Raw genomic sequence first — 22,198 nt, 5'->3', positions numbered from 1 at the left:
TCCCACTGTGGGTGTGTCTGATTTAATGTCACTCCCACTGGGGGTGTGTCTGAGACAGTGTCACTCCCACTGGGGGTGTGTCTGAGACAGTGTCACCGCTGCTGTGGACGGGTCTGATACAGTATCAGTCCCATTGCTTGGAGTCGCAGTCCTACCCCGAAGAGGATTTCACAGAAATTACGTATTCGTGCGAGGAACGGATCCCACCACAAATTGCAACTGCTTTATTGCTGGACGGATTAGACCAGGGGCTAATCCAACAGGTTTTATACAACACCTTTATATCACTGTTTTCTAAATGCTGAGATCACTTTTTTGACCACTTGCGTGATTAGTGCAATAAGATCCCAATGAGCGCAGCTGCCTGTGTTTGACTTAACTGCACCGCGGAACTTCCTAAAAAAGATCGAAACTCATGCGTATTCTTTAGTCTTTTCTGAAGCCTTTACAATTGATGATTTAAGGGTGTCTCATAAGACCAGCTGGACTGTAGCTCTGTTAGGCTACGGCTGGTCACCCCGCCACATGACAGGAATTCCTAGTCACCCCCTCCCCAAGATCCCCTGTGTTTGTGCAGGACTTCAATTCCCACACACCCCCGCGCCAGAGGAGGCGGAAGTCCGGCTAACTGTCGAGAGGAAGTCGCCCTCTGATTGGCTGGCTGAGATCTGTCTGTTTAGCTCAGGTTAACAGCAGGAAGACGCAGCTACTCCTTTTAACAGCTCCAGGTAAACACGATTTGTACTTTTCTTTTCAGGATAAGTCTGTTAGGCTCAGCATTGTTTTTTCCCCCTCCTTCCCAGTAACTTGCTTTACTTTTGCAAGCGATATTGCATCGCCTAGGAAAGTCGCAATTGTGCACAGGGAAAAGGGACTCGTTATCGGGTATAATCTCATCGCTGGCTACTTTATTTGGATTGATGTGCGCAAAATACGTGGCTTGTGTTTTGCTATCGCTTACAGCGAGCTCCGCTGATGTGATTTCCACGGTCGGTTCGTGGGATTTATCCTGGGAAACCCGTCGTCGTTTCTTTTCGTCTGATGTCGCGGTGCCTATCCCCTCTCGCCAGTGTTCATGCAGACGGATACAAATAATAATGCGTGTCAAAGAGAGAGCCAGCGAAACAAACAAACAAACAAACAATACAGAATATCGCAGCCATACAGGTGAAAAACAAAGAAGAAATGAGCTGAAACTGCGAAGGGAAATAGTTTCTCCTCCTCACGGTGGCCGTGCTGGTGAAGTTCAGTTGGTTTAAATGTCCCGCCTCCACTGGCGGCTGGTGGCGCCATGACAACGCGTCTAGTGAGGCAGGACTGATCAGCATTTTGTTTTTATAGAGTTCAATGCTGTAACCTTAATCCTTTAAGGCTTCCAGTAAAAACAACGTATTAACTCCCGTACGTGCGCCGTGAACTCCCAATGAGCCCCCCTTCCCGTCAAAAAGAAACGTGCCTTCTGCTTTGGAACATCTCGGCGCAAAATGAGAGGGAAAAAAACACAACTACTAGTTTCGCATCTTGATAGGAACACCGACGTCTCGCAACCGGAAAAATAAAAGCGGAATTGCGGTCAATATGCCGGCTGTCCAGTACCGATGTTTAAAGAGAGATTATTTGGAGTGGGATCTGGGCGTTCTCCGATGAATGTGGTGGTAGTTCTTCCCACACAGTCGTGGCGTTTAAGCTTCATATTAATCACAGGTGATTGTGATTGAAAGTTTTGTTTCACACACATGCATAACGTAGGGTGGAAGATGGGGGGCATTTGAAGCTTCATCAGAAACCAGAATATCTATAATAGATATACCTATATATCTCTAATAGATAGATGTCTATAATAGATATTCAGGTGGGGAGGCGTAGGCTGCAAAGGAACAAGAAAGAAGTTTATTCCCTGCTGAAAAAAAAGAAGAAAGAGACACCTGAAGAAGGCTCCACGGCCGAAACGTTGCGTTTTCTCTCTTCTTTTTTTCAGCAGGGAATAAACCTCTTACTTGTTCCTATAATAGATATACTTGATAGAGTATCAATAATAGAGTTACCTGCATTTCTATTAGCTAACATTTGAAGGATTAATCTGTGTTTATAGCGAGTGGCAGGGTGACACAGGGCTCCCAGCAAGCAGGGGGCGCAAGGCAAGGGCACACACACACACACACACACACACACACACACACACACACACACACACACACACACACACACACACAGGGCCGATTTTCCCAGAAGCCAGTTAACCCACCAGCATGTCATTGGGCTGTGGGAGGACACCGGAGCACCCGGGGAGAACATGCAAACTCCACACAGACAGCACCCCAGGTCGGGAATCGAACCCGGGGCCCCTGCGCTGCGAGGTAGCAATGCTGACCCCTGTGCCACTGGGCTGCCCCCCCTACAGTACAGCTTCACAGTAACGTGCTAAGTCCGCCACCCCGGATTACTCAGGCCTCCTGGGAGGCATTTATGCCATTAACAGCCACCGCCTCCTCTTTCCTGTCGCGCTGTGACGCTCGTCTGCGTGTGCCCCCCCAACCCCCCCACCTGACGTACCGATTCCTCTTCCTGCGCAAAAGTAAAGCTGCAGCCATATCACTCTGCAACTCACAACTGGCAGCCCACTGGAGCCCAGCAGGTGGGAGCCTGGCCAGTACCTGGAGGGGAGACTCCTGGGAAAGCTGAGGCTGCTGCTGGGAGAGGTGTGAGTGGGGCCAGCAGGGGGCGCTCACCCTGCGGTCTGTGTGGGTCCTCATGCCCCAGTATAGTGACGGGGACACTAAACTGTTAACAGGCGCCGTCCTTTGGATGAGACGTAAAACCGAGGTCCTGACTCTCTGTGGTCATTAACAATCCCAGGGTGTCTCTCGACAAGAGTAGGGGTGTTACCCCAAACTCCCCCCTGGCCTTTACCTCTCATGGCCTCCTAATAACCCCCGTCTCTGAACTGGCTCCATCCCTCTGCTCTCCTCCCCACTGAGAGCTGGTGTGTGGGAGAGGACTGGAGCATCATCCAGGTGGGGCTGCACACTGGTGGGGGTAGTGGGATTCCCCCTGACCTGGGAAGAGCTCCGAGTGGAGGGTCCAGAAAAGCGCTATATAAATTTTAGGGATTATTATTATTATTATTATTATGGGAACCTTCTTTTCTGTCCCCCGGCAGCATGGCTGGACGTTGCTCTCCGCTCCTCGGCGGCCGGACCCCCGGCCGGGACTCTCCCCTCCCTCCCGTCGGCGAGCGGCTGGCGGGCCTGCGGCCGTCCCGGGAGCTGCTGGAGTTCTACCGCCGCAAGGTGGCGGAGTTCGACGGCGAGCACGAGGAGCTGCTGCGGATGCTGGAGACGTACCGCCTCACGACCGAGGATCAGGTACGGCGCCGAGGGCGGGCAGGACTCCGGATCGGGAAATGCGTGGACCCGGTTTCCTGCGCGGCTTGTGACTCCGGGCGCCTTGTCTCCTTACTCGCTGACTGTGCTCACGGTTCCTTGTTCTGAGCTCTGTCCTCTTTGTCTAAAGAGGAGTGCAGTGGCGGCAGCAGCAGCAGCAGCAGCTGTGGTGATCCCCATAGGTGTGCGCGCTGCCTCGTGCGATCTGCGCAGGTGTTTGTGCACTGCCTCGTGCGATCTGCGCAGGTGTGCGCTCTCTCTGATGCGATCTGCGCAGGTGTGCGCTCTCCCTGATGCGATCCACGCAGGAGTGTGCCCGCTCCCTGATGCGATCCGCGCAGGAATGTGCCCGCTCCCTGATGTGATCTGCGCAGGAGTGTGCCCGCTCCCTGATGCGATCCGCGCAGGAATGTGCCCGCTCCCTGATGCGATCCGCGCAGGAGTGTGCCCGCTCCCTGATGTGATCTGCGCAGGAGTGTGCCCGCTCCCTGATGCGATCCGCGCAGGAATGTGCCCGCTCCCTGATGCGATCCGCGCAGGAGTGTGCCCGCTCCTTGATGCGATCTGCGCAGGAGTGTGCCCGCTCCCTGATGTGATCTGCGCAGGAGTGTGCCCGCTCCCTGATGCGATCCGCGCAGGAATGTGCCCGCTCCCTGATGCGATCCGCGCAGGAGTGTGCCCGCTCCCTGATGTGATCTGCGCAGGAGTGTGCCCGCTCCCTGATGCGATCTGCGCAGGAGTGTGCCCGCTCCTTGATGCGATCTGCGCAGGAGTGTGCCCGCTCCCTGATGCGATCTGCGCAGGAGTGTGCCCGCTCCCTGATGCGATCTGCGCAGGAGTGTGCCCGCTCCCTGATGCGATCTGCGCAGGAGTGTGCCCGCTCCCTGATGCGATCTGTGCAGGAGTGTGCCCGCTCCCTGATGCGATCTGCGCAGGAGTGTGCCCGCTCCCTGATGCGATCTGCGCAGGAGTGCGCTCTCCCTGATGCGATCTGCGCAGGAGTGTGCCCGCTCCTTGATGCGATCTGCGCAGGAGTGTGCCCGCTCCCTGATGCGATCTGCGCAGGAGTGTGCCCGCTCCCTGATGTGATCTGCGCAGGAGTGTGCCCGCTCCCTGATGCGATCTGCGCAGGAGTGCCCTCTCCCTGATGCGATCTGCGCAGGAGTGCCCTCTCCCTGATGCGATCTGCGCAGGAGTGCCCTCTCCCTGATGCGATCTGCGCAGGAGTGTGCGCGCTCTCCCTGATGCGATCTGCGCAGGAGTGTGCGCGCTCTCCCTGATGCGATCTGCGTAGGAGTGTGCGCGCTCTCCCTGATGTGATCTGCGCAAGAGTGTGCCCGCTCCCTGAAGCGATCTGCGCAGGAGTGTGCCCGCTCCCTGATGCGATCTGCGCAGGAGTGTGCCCGCTCCCTGATGCGATCTGCGCAGGAGTGTGCCCGCTCCCTGATGCGATCTGCGCAGGAGTGTGCCCGCTCCCTGATGCGATCTGCGCAGGAGTGTGCCCGCTCCCTGATGCGATCTGCGCAGGAGTGTGCCCGCTCCCTGATGCGATCTGCGCAGGAGTGTGCCCGCTCCCTGATGCGATCTGCGCAGGAGTGCCCTCTCCCTGATGCGATCTGCGCAGGTGCGCGCTCTCCCTGATGCGATCTGCGCAGGAGTGCGCGCTCTCCCTGATGCGATCTGCGCAGGAGTGTGCCCGCTCCCTGATGCGATCTGCGCAGGAGTGTGCCCGCTCCTTGATGCGATCTGCGCAGGAGTGTGCCCTCTCCCTGATGCGATCTGCGCAGGAATGCCCTCTCCCTGATGCGATCTGCGCAGGAGTGTGCCCGCTCCCTGATGCGATCTGCGCAGGAATGCCCTCTCCCTGATGCGATCTGTTGTTTACATTCAAACTGTCTACATGTTTACTTGCACATTGTCTATTGTTTGTTTGTACATTGTCTTGATGCACTGTTTGCACTTTGTCTTGTTTTTTACACTTGTTTTACAATCGAGAGACTTTCTGTAAGTAAGAATTCCATTGTACCAGTACCGGTTACATATGGCAATAAAGTTCAAGTTCAGTTCAGATCTGCGCAGGAGTGCGCTCTCCCTGATGCGATCTGCGCAGGAGTGCCCTCTCCCTGATGCGATCTGCGCAGGAGTACGCTCTCCCTGATGCGATCTGCGCAGGAGTGCGCTCTCCCTGATGCGATCTGCGCAGGAGTGCGCTCTCCCTGATGCGATCTGCACAGGATTGCCCTCTCCCTGATGCGATCTGCACAGGATTGCCCTCTCCCTGATGCGATCTGCACAGGATTGCCCTCTCCCTGATGCGATCTGCGCAGGATTGCCCTCTCCCTGATGTGATCTGCGCAGGAGTGCCCTCTCCCTGATGCGATCTGCGCAGGAGTGCCCTCTCCCTGATGCGATCTGCGCAGGAGTGCCCTCTCCCTGATGCGATCTGCGCAGGAGTACACACTCCCTGATGCGATCTGCGCAATAGTGGTTCTGAAGCAGTGCCTTCCCCAGCTCCGCTCCGCCATTTCTGCGCTTTTCGCTGGGCTCGCGCCTCTCTGACTCTGTGGCCGTGTTCCCCAACCCAGCACAAGATGGAGTGGGAAATGCGCCAGCGCGAGGGCGAGATCGCGGAGCTCCAGAAGGCCCTGAGCGACATGCAGGTCTACCTGTTCCAGGAGAGGGAGCAGGCTCTCAGGCTGTACGCCGAGAACGACCGGCTCAAGATCAGGTAGGTTGCCGTCTCGCCCTCCCCTTCATTAATACACCCCAAATCTGCCTGATCTTAAGGTTCAAAGTGTGTTTTGATCCGAGTCCTCTATGCATCCTTATACTTCCTTAATGGTTACTTGATTGTTCTTCTTTCTTGTCATTTTCTATCCTCTTCTTTTACACTGGTTGGCGTATAGAGTTGCAGAAACAGATCACGTACCTTAGATTTCATTGAAGTTAATTTGCAGAGTTGTGGTCTGGAAAGCTGAATTTCTTTTGCAGGGGCATTTAGAAGCATGTGCAGTATTGTGAAATATTGAACCTCTCCTTAACTCACTGTATTTTGATATCTTTACCTCTTTCTCTTTTTTTCAATTTACATGACATGCATTTCAATAATAATAATAATAATAATAATAATAATAATAATCCTTACACTTATATATTGCTTTTCTGGACACTCCACCCAGAGCACTTTGCAGGTCACGGGAACTCCCCTCCACCATCACCAGTGTTAAAACAGGAATTTACAGTGCAACTTGTGCGTTGTCCAGGAATCGAACCCGGGACCTTCCAGAAGCCAGGCAACCATTCTACCAGAAAACCAAAGCAGCGCTCGAAACATGACAGGGCATTTATTTTGTTCTTGGGTCTGTGACCTTCTCAGGTTCTTGCGTCCTAAGACAAACAACTGGCTGCGGATGGACATGGGAAAACAACATTTGCCATCTGTAATGTCTGTGTAGCTGAAGCACTACAGGCACTTACTGTAGAACTGACATCCGTGTTTTGTGGGACAGGCACCCCTACAGGTAGTAGACGGCCGTGTTTTGTGTCAATGCAGTGTCATTCCTTGTCTCAATCCAGGGAACTAGAGGATCGGAAGAAAATTCAGCATCTTCTGGCCCTGGTGGGCCCTGACGCTGGAGAAATCACCTACTTTCATAAGGAACCCCCACACAAGGTGAGACACCTTTTCTCCCCCTCTCCCTTATAATAATAATAATGATCATAATTGCTTAGACTTATGTAGTGCTTTTCAGGACACTCCACTCAAAGCACTTTACAGGTCATGGGGATCTGTGCCTGTAGCTGGAAGTTTGGCGGTTCATGCAGGAAATTGTACATGGATTATAAAGTGATCTTATCTTAGACAGAATAAAAAATGTTACAAACTATTAAAATGGAAAAAAATGACACATGCTGTTAGAGTAATTGAAGGTCTTTCAGGAATTCGAACTGCACCTACTGCAAAAAGACACGAGTGAGATAACGGGGCTGTGGTTTTCATAACGTCAGTCCAAAGTAAATTCGCAGACCCTGAGACCCCTCTGCGGTGGCGGTTTTATTTCAATCCAAACTGTTCCGCTGTCTTCCTTTTAGGTAACCATCTCTCAAAAGCAGACCCAGCCCACTGGGAGAGAGCCCCTTAAGAGGACAAAAACAGGTTGGGCTGATTTCCGAACGATTTCATTCCTCCACACAACAGCCAAGCAGTTATGAATCGAAACGCTGCAGGATGTTTAATCGGCACATCTGCCTTTAATCCTGCTGGGGTGGGGAAGCTTATTATTGCAACTCTGATTTAATACTCCCTTGAATAGGAGTGAACCAAATATCAAAATTCGAGTTGCACCTGAAATTGAGAAATCATTGAGCATTTTTAAGCATTGCTCTCGTGCATTGGTGAATGCATTGGTACCGGGGATTTTGAATCTTGCTCTGTCTTCTGCTGAGAATAGTTTTCCCTACTTGTATAAGAACATAAAAAATTGTTCCTCCTCTTGTTTGCATCCGTCCTTATGTTCTTATAACTGAGACTAAGCCGTGAGGTAGCCGATTGATCCCCGGAACTCATCCAGACGTTTGTTGAGAGAAGCCAGGGATTTGGCTCCAACATCCTAGCTGTGCAGCTTGTTCCACTCCCCCACCACTCTTTGTGTACAGTAGTGCTGCCCCCCCCGTCCCGAATGGAGGATCTCATCCAGCTGCATCTGGAAGCATTCCAGAGTTTCGGCTTCAGCAACATGGCCGGGCCGGCTTGTTCCACACTCCCACCACTATCTGCGTAAAGGAGCGCCTCCTGTTTGGGGATTTTAATGCTCTTTCCTGTAGTTCCCGCTGGTGCCGTGTCATTTGTTTTATGGGACACTGTTTTCTCTGTCATATGTGTATCTGCTCCGGGACTTAAGACCACACACACACTGGAACGGCAGTCTTTTCTTGGGGGAGAGCATGTGACCATGCCTGAACTCAAACCGCCCGGCACAATTTTGATCTGATGGTCCAGGAGTCCCCGAAAAAAAAGAAATGACATGACCTTTGAAAGCTCCGTACAGAAGGAATGCCTTGTGATTTAGTTCCCTTCTTTGTGCTTTTTTTAACGCAGTGACCCGCAGGAAGTCTTCGAGGGGGGATGAAGCTATTGAAAGCCCGGAGAGCTACAAGAAGGACAATCAGACCCTGCTGCTCCAGGTAGGCCTAGAGCCCTCAGGCCATTACACGACCCTGCAGCTAAGACAGAGTGCCTACAGCCCAGCCTCAGGAAGGGGGCCTGTGTCAGCTCTTTTTTGGACCCTCCACTCAGAGCTCTTTCCAGGTCATGGGGAAACATGAGCGCGTTTCAGACCTTGACAAAAATAAAAAGTAATACAGTAAAGTGTAAAATTTCCATCACGAAATGGAGTGATTCAGAACGAGGCCACAAGACCTCCGGTGACACTGTAGACAAGCAGGCTTGTGAATCCAGCTCTTCTAATCCAATAGAAATATCGCTCTCAGCTTCCAGACGGTTTCATTGACAAATTCGACTTAATTGTTAACTCTTGCCTGCAGATCAGGCTGGAACATTTCTGCGGTGAAACGTCCGCTGCACAGCCTGTCCTTGTCCACTCGTCCATCACAGCGCCTCAGTCAGTACAGGGACTAGTGAGCAGGAAGGGCCGCCTCACCTCGCAGTTCTCACACACCCTCCCTCTGGCCCGTGGAGAGACCAGGGGTTTGCAACAGCATGGAGACTTACAGGACGTCCACAAAGCTCCCGATTCGGTGCCCGGGCCAGTGAATTGATTTTGTCTCGTCCCGAGATTTTGATGGCCGGCCTGAGGAAAACTGAGGTTCGGCGCGGCTCCCCCCCCTTTTCAAAATAAATTGCTGAGCCGGCGATCCGCCCTGCCGCCCGTGTGTCCAGGTGGAGGCGCTGCAGGCCCAGATGGAGGAGCAGACCCGGCTGGCCAAGGAGCAGGTGGAGTCCTTGCTGGAGGACCGGCGCATCCGCGTGGAGGAGGCCCAGCTGCAGCACCAGCGAGACCAAGACCGCATCTCCGCCCTCACCGACAAGTAATGTTATTATTATTAATTGCTTGCACTTATATAGACCGCTTATCTGGACCCTCCACTCAGAGCTCTTATCTGGTGATGGGGAATCCCACTACCGCCACCAGTGTGCAGCCCCCACCTGGATGATGCTCCAGTCCTCTCACACACACCAGCTCTCAGTGGGGAGGAGAGCAGAGGGATGGAGCCAGTTCAGAGAGGGGGGTTATTAGGAGGCCATGAGGGGTAAAGGCCAGGGGGGGAATTTGGCCAGGACACTGGGGTAACACCCCTACTCTTGTCGAGAAACACCCCGGGATTGTTAATGACCACAGAGAGTCAGGACCTCGGTTTTACGTCTCATCCGAAGGACGGCGCCTGTTTACAGTCTAGTGTCCCCGTCACTATACTGGGGCATGAGGACCCACACAGACCGCAGGGTGAGCGCCCCCTGCTGGCCCCACTCACACCTCTCCCAGCACCTCTCCCTAACCCTAACCCTAACCCCCCCCCGCCGCAGGCTGCACCGGACCCAGAGCCTGCTCTACGAGAGCACCCGGGACTTCCTGCAGCTGAAGTTCGAGGGCAGGGCCCAGGAGAAGGGCTGGATGGCGGAGAAGGACCGGCTGCTGCGCGAGCTGGACGCCTGCCGGGACAGGCTGCGGCAGGGCCGCGGCGATCCCGAGCGGGAGCGGGCCCACCCGCCGCCGCCGCCACCCCCCGCGGAGCCGGAGTCCCGGGAGGAGGTCAAGGTGGGTGTCCCTGAAGGTGGCGGTCATCGACATCATAATGTCATCATCGCCGTCGTCATTCTCAGTACTATTCTTGTTATCGTAAAAATGGGTGGAATAAACATCATTGTCATTATAGTAATAGTGTTGCCCTTACATTTATATAGCTCTGTTCTGGACCCTCCATTCAGGGGGAATCCCACTCCTAACACCACTGTGTAGCCTCCCCACCTGGATGATGCTCCAGTCCTCTCACACACACCAGCTCTCAGTGGGGAGGAGAGCAGAGGGATGGAGCCAGTTCAGAGAGGGGGGGTTATTAGGAGGCCATGACTGGTACTCCAGTACAACACCGTACTCTACTTAATAATACCACAGTAAGAGAGTCTATTGCCATATAATAATAATTAATAATAATCACCCTTACACTTATATAACACTTCTCTGGACCCTCCACTCAGAGCTCTTCCCAGGTCAGGGGGAATCCCACTACCACCACCAGTGTGCGGCCCCACCTGGATGATGCTCCAGTCCTCTCCCACACACCAGCTCTCAGTGGGGAGGAGAGCAGAGGGATGGAGCCAGTTCAGAGAGGGGGGTTATTAGGAGGCCATGACCATGGTGGTCTGGGGAACAGAACAGAGTGATGAACCTGCTGGTTTCACGACTGTCCACCCTTTTGGATGGACGATAAAGTTCCATCTCGTCTCGGCGGGTGGCAGCGGGCGTGTAGCCGAGCTCAGCGGTTTGTCTCGCCAGGCCCTGGAGGAGCAGCTGAAGCAGGCGCACCGCCTGGCGGACATGTACCGGGAGCAGTGCGTGGGCCTGGAGACGGAGCTGGCCCAGATCCGAGAGGAGGGCGACGTGGGCAGGGAGATCTTCAAGGTACGGCTCGTTCCTCTTCTCGGGAAACCCCGCGTGCGCCCCTGTCCCGATCGAGCCGGAGACTTCTTTATTGCAACAAAGGAAGGAGGACAGACGAATGTAGACATGATAACCCCGTCTCTCATTCACTTTCCTTAGGGCAGTAACAGGCTTTTATTCCTGAAGTGTTCCATTCCAGGCGAGATCCTTTTCGGGAATTATATCATAACGGAAAGGAACAGGAGGTGGGTAGAAAGCCTGGTCTGGGAACAGATCGCCGTGAAGAGACGGAGTGCTGGTTGGCCGAGAGAAGCGGGCAAGGAGCCCAGGGAGGAGGAGGAGGAGGAACGATGGAAGAGATCTGGGAAAAGATTTAGAGGAGAGCATGTTGGGTCGCAGCAGAAGTAGTTCAGGTGGGGAGCTGCGTCAGCATGCGCAGGCTGCAAAGGAGTTTATTCCCTGCCGGAACGAGAAGAAAAGAAACACAAAACTCTTTCGGCCGCGGAGCCTTCTTCGGGCGAACAAACCTTTCCAGACAAAAACGTCCATTTCCGATTGGTCAGTAGCAGTTTGTTACCACAAAAGGTGGAAACACGGCCAGAAAGTTAGGCTGTTAGGCTACCCTAGGGCAATTAACCAAGACCCTAATTAACCACGACCCCTGTTCACTTTCACGCTGCTGAATCACGTGTGAGACGGGCTGAGTTACCCCTCCGCTCAGGAGACCTTGAAGGAACCTGGGCCAGCTGGGAGTGCGCGTAACAGTCAAGCAGTTTTGAGTTCTTGAGGGGCTCGATGAGGTGCTGACAGGCACAGGTTCCTTCAGTACAGCGCGACCGACCGCATACCGCCATATCGCAAAGCTGGGCCTCGTCCGCTGCTCGGCTCTGCACTCCCGTTCTCCCTCCGCCCCAGCATGGGCTCCCGAAACGGAAGGTGGGAGCCCAGCCCTCGCCGGCCTCGCGAGAGGTTCGTTTGTGGAGAGGCTCTTCCGCAACCCCCCCGAGCCCTAGCGACTCACGCTGTAGGCTTGTGCCGTTCGGCTTTTAAGGAAAATCCGCGCAGGCTGTTCTGTACCGCCACACCTCAGTCCTTCCTCGCCGGCCTGTGTTGACTCCGGGCTCTGTGTGCTCTGTCTCTCTGTCTCTCTGTCTCTCTGTCTCTCTGTCTCTCTGTCTCTCTGTCTCTCTGTCTCTCTGTCTCTCTGTCTCTCTGTCTCTCACTCTCTCTGTCCTTGAATTTTACTCAATTCCAACGGCGTTGAACTACAGTGTTGCCAAAGCATGTACAATCAACACAACGTCTACAGACATTTACAATACAAACACATCATAGGACGTTTACATGCAACATGCTGATAGAGAGGCTCACTGTTCCTCAGGCTGGGACAGGAGATCACACACTGCATTATTATTATTGAGAGAGAGGCTCACTGTCTGTTCCTCAGGCTAGGACAGGAGATCACACACTGTATTATTATTGAGAGACAAGCTCACTGTCTGTTCCTCAGGCTGGGACAGGAGATCACACACTGTATTGTTATTATTGAGAGACAGGCTCACTGTCTGTTCCTCAGGCTGGGACAGGAGATCACACACTGTATTATTATTATTGAGAGACAGGCTCGCTGTCTGTTCCTCAGGCTGGGACAGGAGATCACACACTGTATTATTATTATTGAGAGACAAGCTCACTGTCTGTTCCTCAGGCTGGGACAGGAGATCACACACTGTATTGTTATTATTGAGAGACAGGCTCACTGTCTTGTCCTCAGGCTGGGACAGGAGATCACACACTGTATTGTTATTATTGAGAGACAGGCTCACTGTCTTGTCCTCAGGCTGGGACAGGAGATCACACACTGTATTATTATTATTGAGAGACAAGCTCACTGTCTGTTCCTCAGCCTGGGACAGGAGATCACATACTGGGCTATCAGTTCAACTGAGTTCCCCCTCCCTCTCCCAGTGGGACTGAGAGTTGTTCTGATTCTGGCAGACGTGGGAATTCTGGGATTAGATTTGTTAATTTGGGGAGGAATGTTGATCTTATCCCAGGATATTTGTGACAGTGCAATAGAAAGTGCATCTCTGTCTCTGCTTCACCCTGTGGGCAGTTGGAGCACAGCCTGTCCTCTCTGGACAGCTAGGTCTCACTATGTCCACTTAATATGGCCAGGCTGTGGTCACTGAGACTGTCCTGTCTGGACAGCTATGTTTGCAGGTTTCGCCCAGTTTCTCTGGCAAGAATGAGGTCACTGAGCCTGCACTTCGTCAGGGTCTGTTTCTCTCTGCTGTTTCTTACTCTGGTCAGGCATTCAGCTGGTTCAGTAGCATGCCAGTGTGTGTTGTGTTTGTGTGGGTGTGTCCCCCGCTGGTGAGGTAGTCATCTCCGTCACTCCCCTCTCTTCAGGAGCGTTCGGACAAAATGGCCAGGCGGCTGCAGTTGATGACCCAGCGCTACGAGGCTCTGGAGAAGAGGCGGTCCATGGAGGTGGAGGGCTTCAAGACGGACATCAAGCACCTGCGCCAGAGGCTCAAGGAGGTGGAGAAGCAGCTCTTCAAGGTGGGCGCGTTGTCCTCAGCTCCTTCAGTGTTATCAGATCAGATCAGATCACTTTATTGGCCAGATGCAATTTCTTGTATTAGGAATTCGTCTTGTTCGCAGACCCCAGCCTGCTCTCCCTGAGACACACAGACAGGGAGAGAGAAGCTGGGGGTCAGAGCGCAGGGTCGGCCATTTATACGGCGTCCCTGGAGCAGCTGGGGTGAAGGGCCTCGCTCAGGGGCCCCACGGAGTAGGATTCCTCTGCCGGCCGCGGGATCCGAACCGGCAACCTCCCGGCCACAGGCGCAGATCCTGAGCCACCGAGAAACCACCGAGCGTCAATTAAAAGGCGTACTGTGTGACCAGAGGTAGACAGGCTTTTACGGTGATAAAGGCCATCCATCCATTTTCCAACCGCTTTATCCAATTCAGGGTCATGGGGGAGCCAGAGTCTATCCCAGCAGGCAACAGGTCGCAAGGCAGGGTGCATTGTGGGTGGGACGCCAGTCCATCACAGGGCACACGCATACACCAGGAAAATAATCCCCAGAAGCCAATGAACCCGCCAGCATGTCTTCGGACTGTGGGAGGAAACCAGAGCACCTGGAGGACACCCACGCGAACGTGGGGGAGAACACGCAGACTCCGCACAGACAGCACCCCAGCTCCGGCATTGAACCCAGGGCCGCACTAGTGCGAGCCAGCAACGTGCGACTGTGTTGCCCCCACGGGGATAAAGCACGACATTGAAATTTCATCGGTATCCAGTGTTTCTCTGCAGTAACTTGTGAAACCTCCAATTTCCGTCACAAAATAGGGGAAATTTCCAGGTCTGCGCAGCGCCGTGTTCTGCGATTCAGAACGACGACAGGCGACGTGACCCTGTTACGTTGGAAACGGCGCAGTACGCGGTATGCGATGTGAAACAATCCAGCTGAAATATCGCTCTCGACTTCCAGCCGGTTTTATCGACGCACACTACTTGTTAACTCTGCCTACGGATCAGCGAAATGTCTGCTGCCACAACCTGTCCTTATCCGCTCGTCCATCACAGCGCCTCAGTCAGTGCAGGGACTAGTGAGCAGGAAGGGCCGCCTCACCTCACAGTTCTCACTGACTCCCAGTCTCTCCCCGTGGAGAGACCCGGGGCTTTGCGACAACATGGTGACTACACGATTTCCTGCTTCATTTTGTAATCCGCACGTTGTATTCCATTCCACCAACTAATTGATTGTGTTACCCACATTTCCTCACCGCTTCCGAGAGCCATCGGGACTGCAGTCCTCCTCTAACTGGAGAGAGGGTGGGGCAGCGCCGCACACCCCCTTCCTCCCTCCCTCTTCCCACCTCCCACGAACCCCTCGATCTCTCCTTCTCCGGGCCCCCCCAGGTGACGCTAAACGTGGGGCCCAACCAGGACCTGGCCATCCTGCAGGAGGTGAGGCAGAGCAACACCCGCACCAGGAAGATCCAGGGGGAGCTGAAGACCCTGAAGGCCAAAATCTACGGGCTGGAGAACGAGCTGCGGTTGGGCTGAGGCCGATCCGGGGGGGGCCTGAAGCCAAGGCCGCCGGACAGTGAGCTCTGAGCCCACCCCCGTCTCTTATTTGAATTCCGATTTTAAAAATGGACGTTTGTTTGTGGTAGTTTCAATTATTGGCGCGTCCTGAAATTCATTTTCAAGAATGCATTTAGCCCACAATCCTCAAGCGTTGCAAATTAATGAATCACCCATAAATAAAGTAATAATACCTTTATTAATATGTATATATATTTTGTAGACTTAATTAAAGCCCAGGTCATTGTTTTTAGATGGTGCCAACTACATCTTTTGATGTCTTTTTTGTCCCCGCATTAGAGCTCCTAACTATTTTATTTTATGTCCCAACCAGTCTGGAATCTCCAGCTGTTTTTTTTTACACATCCCCCACTCACTGGAACAATTCCTGTGTTCCCACGGGGCTGTTCATCTGTTCACTTGCTGCAGGCTCCCTAAGGACTTGCAGGAGCCTCTGCTCTGATTGGAGGAGAGGCGCTGCCCGCAGTGATGTCACCGCGAGCGCACGGGCACCTGGGAGCGAAGATCACTGTTTTCCGGGTGGTCAAGAGAGCCCTGGCCAACTTATCCCCAACCCCACCCCCCTACAATTGACTCGGCAAAGCGTTCACGTGGACTGTATACACAAACATATACACATGTCACTGCAATACATATATACATGCACCTTCAGACTCACATACACGTGTATATGCACATAAACGTGTACAAACACATACACTTTCACATGCATAGATATGTACACCTAAACAAACACATATGCATACAGAGACACATCAGCTCTCGGCTGATAACCAGCGACATCTGGTTCATCGTGCTCAACCTGAGAAGTTGAAACGGAGATGTTTCGGAGCCCACTTGTGTGCTTTAAACAAGCCCGATAAACACCTCCCCTGCCATTGAATGTCATTGAATGAAGATGACCACTCATCTCTGGAGCTGGACAGGGTCAGGATATAAAGAACAAACTGGCCCAGGGTGCATCTTGCCTCACCTGCGCTCTGACGGCCTCTGGGACAAGGGTTTCAAAAAAAATAACCTGACCGATTCAAGATGTCTTTTGGACACCTCCTCCCGTGTCTGGGAGCTTAATTCTGTTCCAGGTGTGAAGCTGACAAAACGGATCATTTTCTGTCCAAATCCGTCTGCTTTGGTTTCAAATTGACGGTTTGCTATCCAGCCCTTTGACTCGCGGGTGCTCTTCTCTATCGTCATCTAAGGTTCAACACCCTGAGAGGCTGAAAAGAAATATACGAGTGGATTCCACATAACAGTTCTTAAGAGTAGATTCATTTCAACATGCCATAGGTAATCTATAGATTACGATTGTCATATGAGGTTGCATTGGGCTTGAAAGCTTTTTTCCTGACTTTGCCAGGATGTGCTTAGATCATATAATTTACTTTATAGTATTCCAGACGATTCTTCTGTCCTCTCATTTGTTTATGTTCTTGACGATCAGAAAAAATTGTAGATATAAACAGCTTCAGGGGTTCTCCCATCTTGAGTTTTTCTTTTTTTTAATTTGGGTGCCAAGACATCATAGCTCATTACGGTACGTCTAAAATATATTTTTACCCAGCTGGTTTAGTAGATCCTTGTAGGTATTTAATAAAGGGTTATTTTCTTTTGGAGGGGGGCGTTTGCTGCATTCTGTGAAAAGGACCAGGCCTTTCTTGGGTGTGAGAGTGTGTGTGTGTGTGTTCTGTGACTGTATGATTTATTTTAAAAAATGCGTCTAATTGTGCGTTTTGTTGTTTTGCCTTGCACAAATGGGTATGAAGGTCTGAATCACGTCTTATATTTTATCTGAAGCAGTGCTCAACAGTACGGCTTATTTTGCTCAAAATGAGTATAATAATAAATAATAATAATAAACTTTATTTTATATAGCGCCTTTCAAGGTGGCTTCTCAAAGCGCTTTCAGGATGACAACAATAAATAAAAAGAATACACAAGATAAAACACAATTACAGTACACAGAGGAGACCGTGGATGGTGGTACTAAGTACAGTAGGAGCAGAGGGGTAAAGAGCAGAACCAGTTCAGTCAAGGCTTTTCTGAAGAAGAAAGTTTTGAGTCTGGATTTTAAGGAGTTTAGAGAAGGTGGCTCTCTGATATCCTTGGGGAGAGAGTTCCAGAGCTTGGGGGCATAACAGGAGAAGGCCCTGTCACCCATACAATGTGACGGGCTTGGGGGACAGTAAGGAGAGCAGAATCAGAAGAGCGAAGGTTGTGAGGTGGGGAGTAGGGCGATAATAGTTCAGGGAGGTACTGAGGGGCCAGGCCATGCAGAGCCTTATAGGTGAGCAATGAGGATTTTAAAGTCCACACGGAATTTGACCGGAAGCCAGTGCAGGGACTCCAGGACAGGAGTAATGTGATCACTTGCACTAGACCTGGTCAGGATTCTGGCTGCTGAATTGTGGACATCCTGCAGTTTGTTCAGAGTAGATTTAGATACCCCAGCGAGTTCAGCACTACAGTAGTAGATCAGATCAGACTTCTACACTTCTATTTTTCCTGCCCTGCATTGCCAACGATGACTCAATGGAATGGCGAGTATATACAAGTGTGATTGGTTTTCGCTGGGCGTGTAACGACTTGCTTGTGTCACAAAACCTAAAGGAGGCTCCTGGGCCGAAACCTGTTGTTTCTTCTTTCCCCCTTCGGCGTGGTAGTTGGACTGAGCTTGTCCCTTCGCAGCTGACCCAGCTCGTGACTCCCGCATCGTTACTGGGAAACGCACCTTCCCTTTTCTCCCTTAAGGGCTCGGGGGTGAGTCATTTCGAAGAGGGTTGATCCGGCTCTCCTGCTCCCTTGTCAGCTGAGCGTGTCTTCAAGTCCAAGCATAATGGATGGGAGACCTCCTGGGAAAAACTGAGGTTGCTGCTGGAAGAGGTGTTAGTGGGGCCAGCAGGGGGCGCTCACCCTGCGGTCTGTGTGGGTCCTCATGCCCCAGTATAGTGACGGGGACACTAGACTGTAAACAGGCGCCGTCCTTCGGATGAGACGTAAAACCGAGGTCCTGACTCTCTGTGGCCATTAAAAAAATCTCGGGGTGTTTCTCGACAAGAGTAGGGGTGTTACCCCAGTGTCCTGGCCAATTCCCCCCCCCTGGCCTTTACCCCTCATGGCCTCCTAATAACCCCCCTCTCTGAACTGGCTTCATCCCTCTGCTCTCCTCCCCACTGAGAGCTGGTGTGTGTGAGAGGATTGGAGCATCATCCAGGTGGGGCTGCACACTGGTGGGGGTAGTGGGATTCCCCCTGACCTGGAAAGAGCTCGGAGTGGAAGGTCCAGAAAAGAGCTGTATAAGTGTAGGGAATTATTATTATTATAACAAGTCAGGTATAGTCATGGGGTCTCAGATAATCTCATCCTTTTCCTGCCCAGAGGTTCCATGTTGTTGGCTTCGACCTTCATGGTGCTGACAGAGGAAGTGAAATCTAGTGCAGCCAATCACTGGGCTTTGCACTCAGTAACGTGCTTTTTCAGCTGAACGTACTTTGATCACACACAGGTTTTCAGTCTCTCAAGGGCGTAAAGCAGAACGGTGATGGATGTATCATCGATTCTGATGCCAGGAGCTATAAATCTGTCACAGCAGTCAGCTCTTGTCTCGTGTGCGTTTGAACTTGTTACCTGCTGTAGGGATGACTCAAGGGCTGAATCATCAGACCACAGAACGTCTGAAAATCGTGTTCAGGGTGATCCGTACAGCTCCTCACGTGACATCTGAGAAATGCGGTCAAACCTTATTGTTTTTCTTTTGCTGTTGCGATGTTTTGTAATTGCTCGTGTTACACATGGCCATAAAATTTCGGATCACGCAGAAAGACTTCATGTGTGTAGCATGCCAAGCTTACACGCCGACGTACAGAGTTCACAAAGAGTACAAAGAGTACAAAGTGGCGTAACTCTTAAGGTGCAGCTGCAGTTGTAGTGTGCAGTTCGGTACTCTACATATACTCCAGTGTATAGACTGGCTTGAGAACAGGTTTGACCTACTGATGTCCTGGTATCATCGATCTTATGTTCTCTATGCTTTTATTGTGCATCTTTGGTCGTGTTTTCTAAAGATCTTACAGGTGCCTTGGAAACTGTCAGCCCTCTTTTGCTTGGATTTAATGTGCAGGTATATGTGCACATTATATGTGCCACATTATATTGTGGTATATGTGCACAATAAGAATCACTGAGGTTGCAAAAGCTACTGATGGCACAGCCTCACTGTAAGGCATCAATACTGATGCATCGCTGGCGTATTGCAGATCACATGGCGAAGCAATTTAAAAAAGGCAAAGAGAATTTTAGCATGCATCGTCAGAAGTAGAGAAGGCAAATTGAAGGATGTTGAAAATGTTTAACACTTTATGTTAAACGTTTAATGCTCGATGAGGAGCTTATTTAAAACGTTGTGGGTAACTGTGGGTGCAGCAGTCCAACAAAATATATATTGCTGCTCTGTGATCGCCCCCAAGGTGAGGAACTTGTGTAAAACTACAAAGACTTCAAGTAATGCCCTATGCTGTCGAACAAGCTGCTCGGTCATGTTTTAGAGTCGATGTCCTTTCAACAAATACGTAGATGTGATATTTCATATGTAGATGTGTTATCAGTTAGCTGCTAACATCCAAAACGAGCAGAGTGGGTTGCAAAGATTATTCCTGTGTACTTATCTGTGAGAAAATCTTACTCCGGGGCAAAGCCTACTAAAAAAAAAAAGTCAAAATCCAACCAAACTTATCTTCTAGATGTAGATGTAGATACTGTGCATGATTTATTTAACCAAAAAAGGTTAATGCACCTATACTTACTAATATCTAAGTGCATTGTACAGCAAACTGAAAGCCTTCTCAAGGGGCATTTGTCTGTACAGTAACCACAATCTCTGTGTAGCTATTCAACCACAAGAAGGCACTACCGGAAGAGGAGAGACCATACTCTTTACAACAGGAAAAGACCCGAGCCGAGTAAGATGAGCACTTTTTTAGCTATATACAATTTCTTGCATTAGGAATGTGTCTTTTCACATACCCCAACTTGCTTTCCATGAGACACACAGACAGGGAGAGAGAAGCTGGGGGTCAGAGCGCAGGGTTGGCCATTTATACAGCACCCCTGGAGCAGCTGGGGTGAAGGGCCTCGCTCAGGGGCCCCACGGAGTAGGATTCCTCTGCTGGGCCGCGGGATTCGAACCGGCAACCTCCCAGCCACAGGCGCAGGTCCTGAGCCGCAGAGCCACCTTAGGCAGGGACGAATAAGCAGCTGTTTTTGTATTTTACTTATCTGAAACACCTTCACTGATTTAATTCCAGAAGAACATGAGATAAATAGCACAAAGATCATATGGACTTTTCTAACCAATATTGTAATTGACTAGACCCAAGTGAAGCAGGCAAGCCCCTATATCGGAACACTGCCGCGATAAAATATTATTTATACTTTAATTTAATGCTTGCAGTTCGTTATGTTTGGCATTAGAAACTGCACCGGGGATACAGACAGTTGTTTTTTGAAATACTGAACCAGCAACACGGTTTTGTGAGGTATATGTGAGTTTGGAACAGCGCAGCGACAAGAAAATCACACTCCTTCCTTCCTGCGAGTAGTGATCCGCCTAAGTGCAACCTAAAACCACACGCAACTTTTTTTAATTATTTTTTTAAAACGACACGCGAGTACACCCCCCTCCCTTTAGGAGGCGCTCGATTAATACGTCATGAGGCGCTATGCACGCTGGGATTTGTAGTCCGGGGGGTGGCGAACCCGCGAGTCCCCGCCAGTGTTTGGCACGGGAATAGCAACCGACCCCTAACTTTTTGCGGCCGGCTAGCTTTGCAAGCCGTAGCTGACGGGGCGTTGCTAAAGTCGGGCTTTGTCAGCGCAATTCACCCGCTAGGATCGTTTCGAGCGCGTTTGTGCGGGTCGGTGAGAATGTTTCACGCAAGGCTGGGCGTCTGGAGGCGGCTGGCGAGATGCGGAGCCGGGGCTGCAGCCGAAAGCCGCAGGTTTGTGTCGGTGGCGGCGCACCGCTCCTGTTCCGTAAGTAGCGACTCCGTTTGTCCTAAAAAAAAAAACCGAAGGCCGGCCGGTCGCAATAGGGCTGCCTTGTGCTCGTTCATTGATTGCATTTCAACACGGTGTGTGTTTGTGTGTGCGTGCATGTGCATGTGCCGTGCCGTCCGGACTCCCAGTCCACGACTGGGATGATCTACTGGGCTTTTTTTCCTGCCGGGATCTCTGAATACTCACGTCCAGCCCCGCACTCGCCCCCAATTAACTCATAATTCATGGTATGAGGAGCCCGTCCGCGTTCGATGACGTAAGCGGCTCACGTTGGTTGTAGTCCTGTTCCGTGTGTGGAGGTTCAGTGTCGGGGAGCAAAAAAACATAAAAACAACAACCCAAGGGGAACCAGCAGAGATTCTGCCGGGTTTGATCCCGAGCACGTTGTGTTATTTAAAGAGGGCTTCAACCGTAAAATACCCTTAAAAAACGATCGCATGTGACACGATCGTTTCGTCCGTCAGACCCCTTGACGACGGTCTCGGTCTTGTGTCGGGTTACCGGTGTGAGGTTGGGAAAGATAGTTAGATACTTTATTGATCCCGTGAGGGAAATTGCAGTGCAACAGCAGCTTAACACACACAACACAGCCACAGTGTAACGAATTATATAATAATAGTACAATACAATACAAGAGTTACTCACAGTCCGGACACACGAAGAACAAACTAGAACAGAACAGTACACAGAAAATCGTATCACACGTATGAATATAAATATAGATGTAACCATAGATATAAATATAAATATAAATGTATTGCACAGGTCCCTGGCATATATTGCACAAAAGTGGTTGTAAACGGGAAAAAGAAAAAGAAAAAGAAAGAGAACAGATGTAGCAGTAGATGTGTATATATGTGGAAAGGAGCTTGTTTAAGGAAAATAGGTTTTTATTTTTATTTTATTTGGTTGTTGTTGTTGTTGTTGTTGTTGTTGTTTTCAGAGGGCTGTTTTAGAAGAAGCGCTACACCCGGGTAGTTATTCGAGCAAAAACTTTCTTTCCTCCGGATCGGTGTTTG

The 22,198-nt window shown here is 51.2% G+C and overlaps 3 protein-coding genes across 3 annotated transcripts in view; 2 read left to right on the top strand and 1 right to left on the bottom strand.

Moving 5' to 3' along the window:
• The window catches only part of LOC148654417 (achaete-scute homolog 4-like), a 171,895-nt gene that overhangs the window by 22,984 nt on the left and 126,713 nt on the right, over positions 1-22,198 (bottom strand). The window lies entirely within an intron of this gene.
• On the top strand, positions 614-15,367 carry ccdc77 (coiled-coil domain containing 77). Its single transcript, XM_088646640.1, has 11 exons — positions 614-728; positions 3,161-3,365; positions 5,969-6,111; positions 6,960-7,056; positions 7,476-7,539; positions 8,482-8,567; positions 9,283-9,431; positions 9,928-10,159; positions 10,898-11,023; positions 13,415-13,567; positions 14,940-15,367. The coding sequence occupies exons 2-11, from the start codon at positions 3,162-3,164 to the stop codon at positions 15,084-15,086; spliced, it is 1,401 nt and encodes a 466-aa protein (XP_088502766.1). The 5' UTR covers positions 614-728; position 3,161; the 3' UTR covers positions 15,087-15,367.
• Positions 20,845-22,198, top strand: part of LOC148654423 (haloacid dehalogenase-like hydrolase domain-containing 5) — a 14,507-nt gene continuing 13,153 nt past the window's right edge. Inside the window, exon 1 of the mRNA XM_088646517.1 lies at positions 20,845-21,155. Coding sequence (XP_088502643.1) covers positions 21,048-21,155 — 108 coding nt within the window. The 5' untranslated portion in view covers positions 20,845-21,047. The remainder of the gene's footprint in view (positions 21,156-22,198) is intronic.

This window comes from Lepisosteus platostomus, chromosome 9 (assembly GCF_059453375.1).
Source record: "Lepisosteus platostomus isolate fLepPlt1 chromosome 9, fLepPlt1.hap1, whole genome shotgun sequence".
In the NCBI taxonomy this organism is placed as follows: Eukaryota; Metazoa; Chordata; class Actinopteri; order Semionotiformes; family Lepisosteidae; genus Lepisosteus; species Lepisosteus platostomus.
The sequence above is the reverse complement of the archived record's forward strand: the minus strand, read 5'-3'. Positions and strand labels throughout refer to the sequence as shown.

What these genes read in the sequence shown, in the direction of transcription:
- ccdc77 (XM_088646640.1), top strand. Translation starts at nt 3,162, where the DNA reads ATGGCTGGACGTTGCTCTCCGCTCCTCGGCGGCCGGACCCCCGGCCGG. An exon ending in AACGACCGGCTCAAGATCAG is followed by an intron (nt 6,112 to 6,959) that starts GTAGGTTGCCGT and finishes GTCTCAATCCAG; the next exon opens with GGAACTAGAGGATCGGAAGA. An exon ending in TGGGCAGGGAGATCTTCAAG is followed by an intron (nt 11,024 to 13,414) that starts GTACGGCTCGTT and finishes CCCTCTCTTCAG; the next exon opens with GAGCGTTCGGACAAAATGGC.